Source organism: Aspergillus eucalypticola, assembly GCF_003184535.1.
Source record: "Aspergillus eucalypticola CBS 122712 chromosome Unknown BO83scaffold_3, whole genome shotgun sequence".
NCBI lineage: Eukaryota > Fungi > Ascomycota > Eurotiomycetes > Eurotiales > Aspergillaceae > Aspergillus > Aspergillus eucalypticola.
The window spans coordinates 790,426-802,783 of NW_020290277.1; the positions used below are offsets into that span (position 1 = coordinate 790,426).

Genomic DNA, 12,358 nt, shown 5'->3' on the forward strand with positions numbered 1-12,358 from the left:
TATAGAATAGCTGACAACCCGAGCCACCGGAATCCCGAACGAAAACAGAAAGAGTCCGGGCGCCAGTCGAGACGTCCGCTGTGATCCCGGCTGACTGATTCCGGCCACCCCCCACCAACAGCAAAAAGGAAGAAATGAAAACCTCCGTTCATATCTCGAAAGGGTCCATACCACTGCTAAGCCAACCCGCTGGGATTTGGCTATTGAAAAGCTGCCACATCAGCCAGTCGGCTGAGGCGTCCAATTCCGAGTTCGGTATAGGTTCATCACTTAGTCCGAAATTGCTATCGAAGGAGGCGCTCGGGGGAATGCCATCCATAGTGACAGGTTCCATTGCTTGATCCGGGGCGGATGCAGGGAGGTTTGATGATATATTTTCCGGGCCAGAACCCCCTTCTTGGAATAGCGGTTCGCAGAGATCTTCCAGCGACTGGAGAAGGTTCAAAAGTTTTCCAAGATGTGGATCTTGCTTGAACTGTGACAAACTCTGCGTTATTTGTTGAAGCAGTTTGAAATCGCCATGATCTAAAGTTCCGATGATATTGCAGATGACCACGAAGAAGGCGCTTAGTGGGTAGAAAAACAAAGTCCTGTTTATTAGTCAACAAATGAAATTGGATACGGCCAGGAATATCAGCGAACCATGTCAGAAACGATGGATATGGCTCTTCAAACCCTGGCATTTCCTCCGCATGCTGCTGAATAAAGTAAAATGCTCCGAGTGACTGTCGGGCATGTACGAGACATTCCCTGTGTATTACTGGATTAAACGAGCTTTTCAAGCGTGTTCGGTCGATCTCGACGAAAATCGCGTAGTAGCAGAAGTCGACCGCAACCCAATCATATTGTACCATTTTCGGGAGGGATGCACGGTTCTAAATGGAGCGTTGTCAGGAGTGGAAGCAACTATATGCGGTCCCGTCACACGTACCGACGGCATTTGTCGAAGAATGCTCTGCATCCTGGACTCAAGGAGCTGACAAGTCTCCAAAGTCTGGCTATTCGAAGCATTCTTCGTGTCGGAAGATACTGCATGTAATTTCCCCTGAACCTGTGCGAGGTCAAGCAGGACACGCAAAAGCGTATCATATGGCGAACATGGGTCTAGGACAATGAGATCCGTCGGGGATACCTCGAGATCAGGCAGTGACGGAGGGCGACTGAGGAGGGAACTTAACGTCCGATCAAGATAGTAGCACCAGTATACCGCACTATATACCTCTAACTCCGAGTCTGAGCGCGCTGGTACCCTGCGGATCTTGTGGTAATTAAGGGATGCAATCTGTCGAGCAGCATAAGAGGTAAGGACCCAACATTGGTTCAGCCTCCCCAGGTGCTGCATAAGCAATGCCTACGGACACGATGTCAATAAGGCAGTCGTCGCCAGAGATTTCTGCCCCTCACGGACTTACACTTGAGAGTAGAGCTTGTATGGACGAGATGTCTGGCTGTTTGAGTATGCTCAGGTTCTCAATGCTCCCAATCGTTGCTGCGATGTAAGTCGACCTAGATTGGGACAGCTGTGTTTTCAGGAGCGGGCTGCGCACGGTTCGTGACACCTGATATATATGAAATATTGCTTTCACATATAAGCAAATGCTATACTGATGGAGGAGTTGACCTTGTAGCCGAGGTTCACTTCGTAACAAGGCTGTAGCCATTGCTTCATATGTTTTGCGCGAGATGTGATCCGGCCACTGAATGCACATCGATTCCGGCGGCCCTAATTTCATCAACCATGACCAAGACATAACAATGCAAGAATCTCATACCTTGTAGGAGCATGAAAATCAGCTCTCGAGGGGGTGCATCCGGAATCGAAAGGGCGGGATCGGTAGGCTGAAACTCTACCATGTTTTCGTCCGAATGTTGAGGCTCACTCTCTGCAATCTGGTTCACGAGTTCGAGAGCAGAGCGAAGTATGGATTGTCGCCCGCGGTTGACATGCCTTGAGTCATTTAATTCCAGTTGGATTATGTTTTTTGCCTGTATTGCATGATAATTGGGGCCCTCGACGCTGGGTGTCGAGTGCGTAGGCGTGGTTAAGGATCGCTCCCTTGAGCCCAGAACTTGATCGTTAGGCTGGCTGTGCTCTATAGCGGTGCCTCTATTGACTTTTCTTTCCGCTGCCCTACGGCCTGATTGCCGGTTGCTTCTGTAGTTGTTCAGCGCACCGAACCCAGAAAGACAACACCGACAAGCTCTCGCACTTTACCTTTGTGCCTGTGACGGCTGTTTTTCAAACGTTACTATATTTTCTTGGGGCCTTAGAGTGCTGCCGTTCATTATCAGTTACTTCATATGTATAGATTACTCTTCAGCATGACATGAATGACAGCAAACCTTTGGTTTCTCTTCTTGGCTGGGCGTCCGCGCCGCCGGCGTTCGCATTCCACACCGGCATCTGCGCAATTGGCGCACTGCGCTCGACGATCACACTTTATCTATTACAATTTATTGTTGTCAGATTCAATATGTGACTTGAGCCTGGTATTCAAGGTATTGCAACCTTCTTCGCATGACATAGGTCACACTGTTTGCTCTGATTAGCGTCTACTGCTTTCCTCAGAATTCCGGCCTATGGGGAAGCAGAACATACCGCGGGCAGAATATCCCCAGTTACCGTGAAACCTTCCGGCATTGGCATCAAGCTTTATCGGAAGCTCCGATGTTTTCACGACCGACTGCAAATATATCTGACAGGAAGCTATGGTTGCAAGGTATGCTGAGTGTCAAGCGGCAGGGCGGGAAGGGAAGGGAAGGGAAAATCAACCACCCGGCTGACTTGCTGACTGAGCATTCCAATCGCAATCACCAAAAAGGCAACTCCTGGCCACATACTCCGTGGTACTAGATCATGACAGGTTACATATTTCAAGCCAACTACTAACAAGCAGATAATGCTGAGCAAATTTAAAAGCTGTTTTGGGCTATTACTTCTCCCAACATGGTAACAAGATGTTTAGTGCCACGTTTGATTCCAAACTGTCTAGTTGTGCAACAATCTGAGCTCTGGTCTATTCTATTTGGACATATAATGCTAACAGTACATAGGGGAGAATAAACTGCCTTCCCGAACTACCAGGGGATGTCCTGGCCTTTATAGGCCTCCCACCCTGGGACATGAATATTCTTAAATCGGCCATTGTCCTCACGGTCTGCGGACATAGCAATGTTCAAGACCGCCTCTGCACCTTGAGGCACGGTCAGGTCGGCATGCTTCCCACCCATGTCACTTTGGAGCCACTGATAAGTGTCATTAGCTTCACTGATAATAACTTATTAAGTAGATCTGGAAGTGATAACTTACGCCAGGACTGACTGCGAGGAAAATAAATCTTTCTTCTTGGTATGACAGCGCATACTGGACCGTTAAGGCATTTAGTGCTGCTTTGCTGATCTTGTATGCCGGGCAAGGAGCGTACGATACTTCGCGCGCACTGGTAATCGAGCCATATGCACTGGAACTGTGGTTCAAAAGCTGTAAGCACCTGGTCGAAATTATACCTATCTCATTGGATCTGATGCTTACATATTGATGATCTTCTTGACCTTGCTATTCTGCATCAAGGGAAGAAAGTGGCGAAGAACGTTATGTGTTCCAGTTACATTCACTGACAACTGGTAGTCGAGGTCGGACCTATTAGTTTGAGGTCAGTCTCGGTGATGCTCACAAAAAAAAGAAATGGATCCGCTAGGCTACTTACATTGACGCTAGTTTTCCATGTGTCTCACTATGAACTCCAGCGCAATTGATCAACATGTCCAGATTGTTTTCGTTTAATGCTGATCTGACTTGCTCGGCTGATTCAGCGATTCTTGACTCCTCGGAAATATCCAAAGCAACGAAGACAATGCATCCATTGGACTGAGCGATAAGTTCCGTAAGCTTCGGGCTGCATTTCCGCGCCGTTGCAATAACGAATCCTCCTTCGAGGCAGGCTCGGGCAGCTAGCTGCCTCACTAACTCTAAGCCTAAGCCGCGGGAACTGCCAGTAACGAGGAAGTTCGACATCTTGGGAGGTAGCTTCTGTGAGACGTTCGATCAGTGAATTCTATGGCAAGAAGTGCAAGACATAAATTTCTATAGCAAATTTTATGGAAATAAAAATTATCGTGCAGCGAAGTGTTTTGCCCCCTCGCCTTTGGAGATCTTCTCCGTCGCCAACAGTCCGGCCTTCCGAACTGGAAGGGTAATTGGTAATTGATCTGCGGGTCCACTTTCCCGATGGAGTCGGTCTTCCCCTCACAGATGTGCCATTTTCAACAATAACGTCGAACTACCGCGGTTTGGCCAAATAAGCCTGTTATTGCAAGACCTGAAATGTAGAATCAGATGAAAAGAACAAGCTCTCCACCAGGAGAATGCAGATCTTCAGCGTTCTAGTATAACACAAATTCAAGGAACAATGACCTTTCGGCTGCGGACCTCCCACAGATATATAAGCGCCACGGCGGGGTTTGAATTGCATACAACAGAGTTCCGATCCGAAGAAGTTCAACGATTCAACAAGTGATTGAAACCCAACACACCCTCAATATGGCCGAACCATGCACCGTGGAGGATCATCTCAAGATGCTGGAATCATTCCTGCGTCCAGGTGAAATAATTCGTTCTACTTCCCCAGATTGCCAATCGAGAATTGAGACCTGGGCTGCCCAAAAACAACTGAACCCTCACATTGTTCTTCGACCCACAACTGTTGACTCTTTGAGCAAGGCAATCGCCTACCTTTACTCCACAAATCTGGACTTTGCTATTTACGGCCATGGGTTCATGTCCGCATCCGCAAGCGATGTGTTGGTGAATATGTCGGCGTTCGATGGTTTTCACCTCGATAGAGATTCGGAATTCGCCACAATCGGAGCCGGACAGACATGGTCAGATGTCTATCGGAAGCTGGGTGAAGTCGCACCGGAATATGGAAGTAAGGATTCTACCTTCAATCTTCCAGATCACGTATTCTGTGGGCGGATAGTGACACAAAACTAATGCAGTCGTGGGAGCCCGCACCCCTTGTGTGGGCATTGGAGGCACTATCATCAGCGGTGGCTTTTCATGGCTTTCCAGAGAGTACGGGTGTATCTCAGACCCAGCGAAAATGCTAGATGCGAAAGTCGTGAAGTATGATGGCTCGGTTGTTTGGGCATCCTCGGAGCCAGATCTTCTGTGGGCATTACGTGGCGGCGGAGGTGGCTTTGGCGGTAAGCAATACGAAACCTTTCGTATTTGGAATGAATAGGTACTAATGTGCAAACTGTAGTCATCGTTGAGGTTCTGCTGCGAGTGTTCGCTTACCCGCAGAATATCTGGGCTGGCCCGATTCTGATACCGCGGGAGAAGCTCGAGGTGACAGCAGACGAAATTGCAAAATTTGTTTCTCGACCTCTTGATCCAAAGATCTCCATGTTCCTATACGTCGTGAAGAAGGGGCTGCTGAAGTCCATTGGGGCGCACTCAGATATGTTGGTACTTCATGCCTTTGATGCCTGCGGAGAAGCACACGGTCGGGTCAACTTCCAGTGGGCCCTAAGCATCCCCGGAGCTATTGATCAAACCAAGGTCACTACCTTTGCTGGTGTTGCAGATTTACAGGGTAAGGCCACAAGCTTGAAAGTGCTGGTAAATTTATGCTCATCATTACACAAGACAAGGTGCATATTGCCAAAGGCACCATGAAGCAGTTCTGGTCGCCATTGCTTCTACGAGAACTTTCAAAGGACACCATCATAAACGCTGTTCAGTGGTCTGAAGATATCGGAAGACTGGACGAATCGCTCGGTGACTGCACCTATTTGATCTTTGAGCTGCTATGTTCGGTAAGTCGCAGGAACCGATAAATCCGCAGGAAAATACTTCAATCTTACATACTGAATGCTCCAGCGCGACCCCCCGGGAGGAGTAGCCAGCTGCGCCTGGCCACGACCTCAAGGGGTCAAGCATATCTTGCTCATGGGTCCTGGATGTCCGGCTGATGCCGGACGTGACCACGAAGATCTGGTAAGAGATCTTGCTATCAAGGCAGGCTCCACAGTCTTGGGAGAAAACGCAGATCTGCATTACCTTCCTAATGGTTTCGAAAAGTTCTATGATGCGAAAAAGGTAAGTCTGAAGACACAATCATCATCTGACCTGCTGCTCATTCGGGAACTAGATTTGGGGTCCTCATTTCGCTCAGTTGCAAAATTTGAGAAGAAGATATGACCCGCTGGGCAGATTTAATGGGGCAGTTACTCACTCTCATGCATGAATCATTACTCCAGTACGTTGATGGAAGCCTATGACGACAAAAGGCAGAAGGAAAGAGACCAAAAAGAAAAAAAAAAGACGCATGATTTGCTTGAGCAACAAAGGATAATGGCATAGAGTGATCTTCTTCATGTGCAGGAACTCTTTACTCAGGATAATCGGAATCAGTAGTTGATCACTCGCCTGGGCCTCCAGTATGGATATACCTTTCATTGCGATATCGGGACCTCGATAATTTAGCGTAAGCACTAGTCAGCATAACCCGATGCTTAGTCATGCGCATAAAGTTTGCGGCGCTAATCTGCACAGCAGACCCTGCAGATCAGTGGGTCGCAGACAGCCCCCATCTTGTCTTAGCGGGATATGCATGACAGCGGGACTGAGTTTTGGGCCGGCCCCACCCAGAACGTCGAGCACCCGAGGGGCGTAATGTAACACTAGCGTATACGAATGCGCCCGCACGCAACCTCTAGCTTAAATTAACAACCATTTGTAAATCAATATGCTGATCTGCGGAAGTAAATTTATATAAGCGGTAGAAGACCACCCCACCATCTGTTCTCTAGAAATACTGCAATTGCGCACAAACCTATCAGCTTGGATTCGTGCTGCTACAAAGACGAAAAGTGTCTACTCCCCAGCGTTTCCGGCAAAGACGCAGTGAAGCTTTGGGTGAAATCATTGTTCTATGAGAGTGCGAGAGGTACGAGAGGATTGCTAGTGCCAGTGTCTCTGAAGTATGTAAAACTCCCTTCTGGGCTCAAGGGGGTGGCAGTACTTGAAGCGTGATTGCGTTACGGAAGGTTCTGGGCAATAAATTCCGTACGCAGTATAGATAGTGTTGAGGCGCGATTTAACGTGTGAAGCAACGAAACAGCAAATATGCAGATAAAACGAACGTAAAGATGCAGCAAAGAGTGGTGGTGTTGGCTATCTAGGTGCGCGCAGCGAAACAACGCGAAATGGTTGCTTTGCGTGGGCGGCCTGCGCGCCAAGCACGTGACTAAACCTACATAAATGCCTCAACAGATAATATATAACATCACATTCTAGTCAAACAAACATCTCCATCTCCTTCGCAAGATAAGCCGGCCTGTCATTTTCGACCAGCAGTATAGCGCATTCCTAGTATATCCCCCACAGCACCGGCTCACTCTTCAGATTACCATTGCAATCCATGTTTCCCTTTGCGCCGATCAGCCCATCCCTAGCAAATTTGTCGATAGCATCGTTGATGATATCAATGACATCCTGCCCGCCGACCTTGAAATTGACATTTCCGTTGGTTTTAGTAGCCTCAACGCCAAAGTGACAGGATGCGTGACTGGCAATCTCGCGCTGGTTATGGCCGACAACCTGGGTCGTCCAGCTAGTGGATGCATCGCCCTCAATGTTCTTGATGATCTGGCGGCAGTCTTCTACCTTTGGCGATGCATCGCTAGTTTGGTCCACAAAGGTTGACTCACCGCACTCATCTTTACCAGGCGGGATATCGCAGGGCCAGTTCGGGCTTGAGTCCTTGTCGGCCGTGTCCCAGGATTGAAAGGCGCGGGCGGGGCTACAAACAGGAATCCGCATGAAGCCGGGCGTTATAATATCCATGTCTATGAGATCGGACATGGTGCCGTGGTTCGTTGGATCTGCTATGTTAGCGCCGTTCTCCCTCCCGTTAGCTATCCAGGTCCGGACAGAGCCCTTGACTAGCTCGTTGGTCGTGATGCCGTAGTAGCTATTGTCGCCGGAGATGTATTCGATTCCTTTGGGAGCAGAGAATTTGCTGTCTTTGCAGACCGTTTGACAGGGGCCGGAATCGTTGATGGTCTTGCAAGTACAGTCAGTCGCATCGCCATCCGGATATGCGAGGTAGTATTGCCGATTGTCAACGCAGACAGCCGTGGCATCAATGGTGTCGTCGTCCAAGTACTCGCTGATGTCCGGGTCATCGTCGCAAGACTGACCTGAATCAATGATAAAAGTATAAGATCCAGCTTGGCGCCACAATGCGGGCAATGCAAAGCCGACGACGCATTTATTGATATTGGCAAGCAGCTCATTTTGGGTATTTCCAGTATCAGGGGGGTCAGTATCCCTCTTACCCTGGATGAGCTTGCCATCTGATATGACTTCCCAGAGGGTATTAATGCTCGTTTCGTTTCCACTGAAGAGGTCATCCAGCGCCAGTGATGTGACATTAGACCAGCCCCACACCACTTGCCCCAGAAAGGCAGAAAACTCGTCTTGTCCCTCTGGCGTCCACTTGGGATCACTAGCTGGAGGTAGTACGTCCTTGGCAGTAGTCGTACCTTGTCCAAGGAGGGTCATAGTGGTGTCCTTTGCGTTGTCCAGGGCGCTGCCAGAAAACCAATCGTGGTTCTTCAGTATTGTGTTGAACAGCGGCCCGGCAGTGCCCAGGGCGCCGAGCGTAAGCATGTCAATAAGGATATTGAGCCAGGTCTTGTCTTCTTCTGGTGGGATAGGCGCAAATTTGTTTTCCATATCGTCCAGTGCTGTACCGACAAGACTAAAAGAGTGGAATAAACCATCGTAATATTCCCAGTACATTTGGTGAATTTCTGACATTGAACTCAGGATAAGAAATGCAGCCGGGCCGGAGGTTTTACCGTTTGCGCCGTCTTCGCAGCCAACTGAACTGCAGCTCTCTTTGGCAATTTCACCGCAATCCTCATAATCGAAGCGGGTTGTACTTTCAACAGATCGCATGAAGGTGAGACCGCGTGGCTTATCGGTTTCATTCCAAATTCGGATAATATCTTTCCATGCAGTATCGGTGTCCATGTTCTTCCACCGCTCAGAAGGTGTGAAGTCGAATAGATTTGCAACATTATCGTTACTGCAATCATACGAGGTCCAGTTTCCGGTACGCGTTTGGTCCGTCTTAGGGTCCTCCCCTGCTTTGGCGAGCTGGATGAAGTTGGCCCAGCTTGTCGTCGGCTTGGGAACATCATGATAGGTTTGCAGGTCGCTGGCCCAGTCAGAGGTCCCTCGCAAGCCCCAGGCACTATAGAGAGTGGCACGGGTCTTTTTCGTAGCGGCGCTCATGTAACCGACCCACTCATCGTTATCATAAATAAGAATGTCGCTATTGCTGCTTGTGTCGACATAGCTTTTGACGACGCGAGGTGAATCCTTCATGATATCGTCAATCTCCGCAGCGGCAAGGTACCCTGCCGTGTTAGTACATTCACCCTTCTTCGCGTCAGAGTTCAAGCGGTCGCCAGTGTAAAGACAATCGGGCCCCCAGCAATTTGGGTCTGCCATCTTGAAGGATCGGCCATAGCTCGTAACACCGACAATGACCTTTGCGCCAGGGACACCTGCCTTAGTAATCATTGCCAAGGATTGTTTTGTTTCAGTCAAGTTAACCTGGCTACGCAGACAATTTCCCGTATCACAGCCTTCCTGTGAATTGCTGTTATGCGCATCCCACTGGCCATGAAGATCGTAGGTCATATAGACAATGTAGTCGACGATCCTAGCCATGTCCTTTATGGGGAACTGCTTCAAGTACCAGTAGGATGCAGGTGCAGCAATGGAAACAGACTTTCCTGGCAAGAGATTTTTGAGAATGACAAGAAACGCAAGGTAATTGGGACCATCTTCGGCTGTGCCAGGGTCACCTTCAGGGAGGTCAGGTGCCCCTGGATATTCCCAGTCAATGTCGACACCATCCAGGTCATTATCCTTAATGAAGTTGGCAATGTTTGTTGCCATGGTTAGCCTATTAGCGGGTTTGACACCGTTGCGGAAGATCTTGTATGTTTTAGGCATGGTCGAGAAGTCCCACCCACCAATGGAAAGGATTCTCTTGACCCCAGAGACTTTTTTGAACTCGCCAAATTGGTAGGTAGATAGTACATCCCCTGTCTTGACCTCCCACGATTCGGTCAGCGTTCCGAAGCCGAAATGGAGGTGCGTGTACTGCGAGGTATCAATCTGCGAGGCATCCTGGAAGAGACATTTTCTGCTGAGGCAGTAGCCTTCATAGTAGGCGATTCTGACATTTCCAGACCCAGAACCCTTAACAACATCCATTCCACAATTGGATATACATCCGTACGTCCCTGGCTCAGCCGTACCTGGGGCCCCAGTATTGGTATCGACGCAGAAGTCTGCGGTAATGCCGCATTGGCCCCAGATATTACAGCATGCGTTGAGCGGGCAAGGATTGAGATCGGCAATATTTGAGCCATTCGTAGGTGGGTTTGTGCCTGGCTTCTGGGGACCACATTGGGCATTGGAGATTTCCGCAGGGAATGGTGGAGTCCCCTTACTCAGACACATAACAGTGTCCTTGAATAGCAGCTCACAACCGTTCCAGCCCCAGGTATCCTTGTTGAACTCCTCGAGATCATCAATCTCAAGGCTATACTCGGCAGCCAGGCTGTCGCAATTGTCATCGGCTTGAACTTGATATGCCTTACATGAGCCATCTTCGTTGGGCTGAGGACGAAGATCAGGAAGATTTCCACTGGAGCAGCAAACATGCTGCTTAGGCTTTAAAGTGGAGCAAAAATCATCACCGGGGTTGTACTTCGTGAAGTCAGCGCCCGAAATGCCACATTTCACTGCCAGGTCGGCACAGCTGTTCCCGGCATCAACTTGTACAGTTGTACACTCGCCATCGCCTCTTGTAACGAGGTTCCAAGTCAGATTGCGCGCTAAGTGAGTGGAAGAGGCGGCAGTAGTGTGGTTGCCACTTAGAAGAGGCGTAGTGAACTTTGCAGAGCCGGCAAGCTTGACGGATCCGGGGAACGATAAGCACGTCGCATTAGCCCAAGACTTGATTGCACTTTGGATGGGAGCAAAAGTTCCGTTGCTGGTCGCCATAATACCAAATACATGTGTGCTATCGTAGCCTTGCTCGCAGAGCTGCATAGCTAAGCTAGGGGTGGTGATGTCAAGTTTGTCAAGATTGTCCTGGAAGAGCCTGAGCGCAGACTCGCTGAGCCCTTGCTTCAGCAGGCTCTGGCCTACATACAATCCAATTGTAGCTTGGCCAGACTGGCCGTATATGATAAATGGCCTATCGGTCTTGCCATGCTCTCCATCAGCATAGTGGCGCATCTGCCTAACAATTGACCGCAGCCCAGCACCCGCCAGACCGAAACCCTCATGCCACCAGCCCAGTTCGAACTCAACATCAACGGACTCGCTAGAAGTCACAGTTGCGGTAGTCGCTGGGAACATGGCAAAGTCCGGCCCGTATGAAGAGCAGGCTTGAATGCGGTGGGTTTTCTCCCAATCATCGACATCGTCAAACAGAGAGAAGTCATAGAATATCGTCTCCTTGCACTTTCGGATCCGCCTGAAGCCAGAGTACACCGACCAGTTTCCGGTATTGGGCCCAGAATTGCGGCAGCGCTCCGGGCAGACGGAGGCACCGCTCTTGTAGCTCTGGCTGGCCAATTGATGGAAGCCAGGGCTTGCGGTAGCTGAAGGTGGCCATATGGTCAGCACGAAGCCTGCTGCCACGCCGAGCCAAGTGAGGGCCACCATGGAAAAGGGATAGAGATAAATTAAACCTGAATGAACGAATGAATGGAAAGGAAAAGCAAAGAGACTTTTCAAGAAAAAGAACGTGTCACAATGGGAACGGAATTATAGGAAAGACTGCATGGACTGTGCCGGAAGTAAAGAGCGTGATTAAGGTAGCAGCGGAAGAATAGGAAGGAACACGACCCCAACATTGGGGAAAAATATTACCATCTATATACGAAAGAGTAACCAGGATTCCGACATCGAACACATGGAATTCTTTTATTATTAGCGGCTCCGAACGCGGACTTTACGATGATTTCCGACCGGGCATTGCATACGACGCTCCACGGGTCTGTTCATCTCGCGCCAGTTGCACTTGTATAAGCGGAGTAAGCTAGACATACCAAGGTCACTAACTGAGTTAGTATCTAGCTTTCAACTAATTATGAGTGGTGGCCTTTTGCGAATTGCGACCTTACTAGTTGTCCTTGGCGTAATCTCTCTTTCAGCTGGCAAGTCGAATTTGTTGGGAGTAGGGCGGCGCATTAACGGACGGCAGTAGAGTAGTATATTCCCCACAACTGTAGCAGGAGAACTTCCTAATCTGCA

At 49.2% G+C, this 12,358-nt stretch overlaps 3 protein-coding genes across 3 annotated transcripts; 1 reads left to right on the forward strand and 2 right to left on the reverse strand.

The window, feature by feature from the left end:
- Window positions 1-148: 148 nt before the first annotated feature.
- On the reverse strand, window positions 149-4,015 carry BO83DRAFT_304519 (fungal specific transcription factor domain-containing protein; the record flags this gene model as incomplete). Its single annotated transcript, XM_025527228.1, is given in 10 exon segments — window positions 149-566; window positions 643-875; window positions 908-1,351; window positions 1,413-1,723; window positions 1,773-2,093; window positions 2,251-2,315; window positions 2,328-2,420; window positions 3,083-3,246; window positions 3,357-3,429; window positions 3,714-4,015. The coding sequence occupies 10 exon segments, from the start codon at window positions 4,013-4,015 to the stop codon at window positions 149-151; spliced, it is 2,424 nt and encodes an 807-aa protein (XP_025392202.1).
- Window positions 4,016-4,318: 303 nt separating this feature from the next.
- BO83DRAFT_405450 (FAD-binding oxidoreductase) lies at window positions 4,319-6,400 on the forward strand. The gene is made up of 6 exons (XM_025533800.1): window positions 4,319-4,928; window positions 4,999-5,205; window positions 5,265-5,597; window positions 5,651-5,820; window positions 5,885-6,103; window positions 6,156-6,400. Exons 1-6 carry the CDS (start codon window positions 4,541-4,543, stop codon window positions 6,249-6,251), a joined length of 1,413 nt encoding a protein of 470 aa, XP_025392203.1. The 5' UTR covers window positions 4,319-4,540; the 3' UTR covers window positions 6,252-6,400.
- A 921-nt stretch (window positions 6,401-7,321) lies between these two features.
- Window positions 7,322-11,767, reverse strand: BO83DRAFT_353465 (chitinase; the record flags this gene model as incomplete). Its single annotated transcript, XM_025529047.1, has 2 exons — window positions 7,322-9,356; window positions 9,435-11,767. The coding sequence occupies 2 exons, from the start codon at window positions 11,765-11,767 to the stop codon at window positions 7,376-7,378; spliced, it is 4,314 nt and encodes a 1,437-aa protein (XP_025392204.1). The 3' UTR covers window positions 7,322-7,375.
- Between the last annotated feature and the right edge of the window lie 591 nt (window positions 11,768-12,358).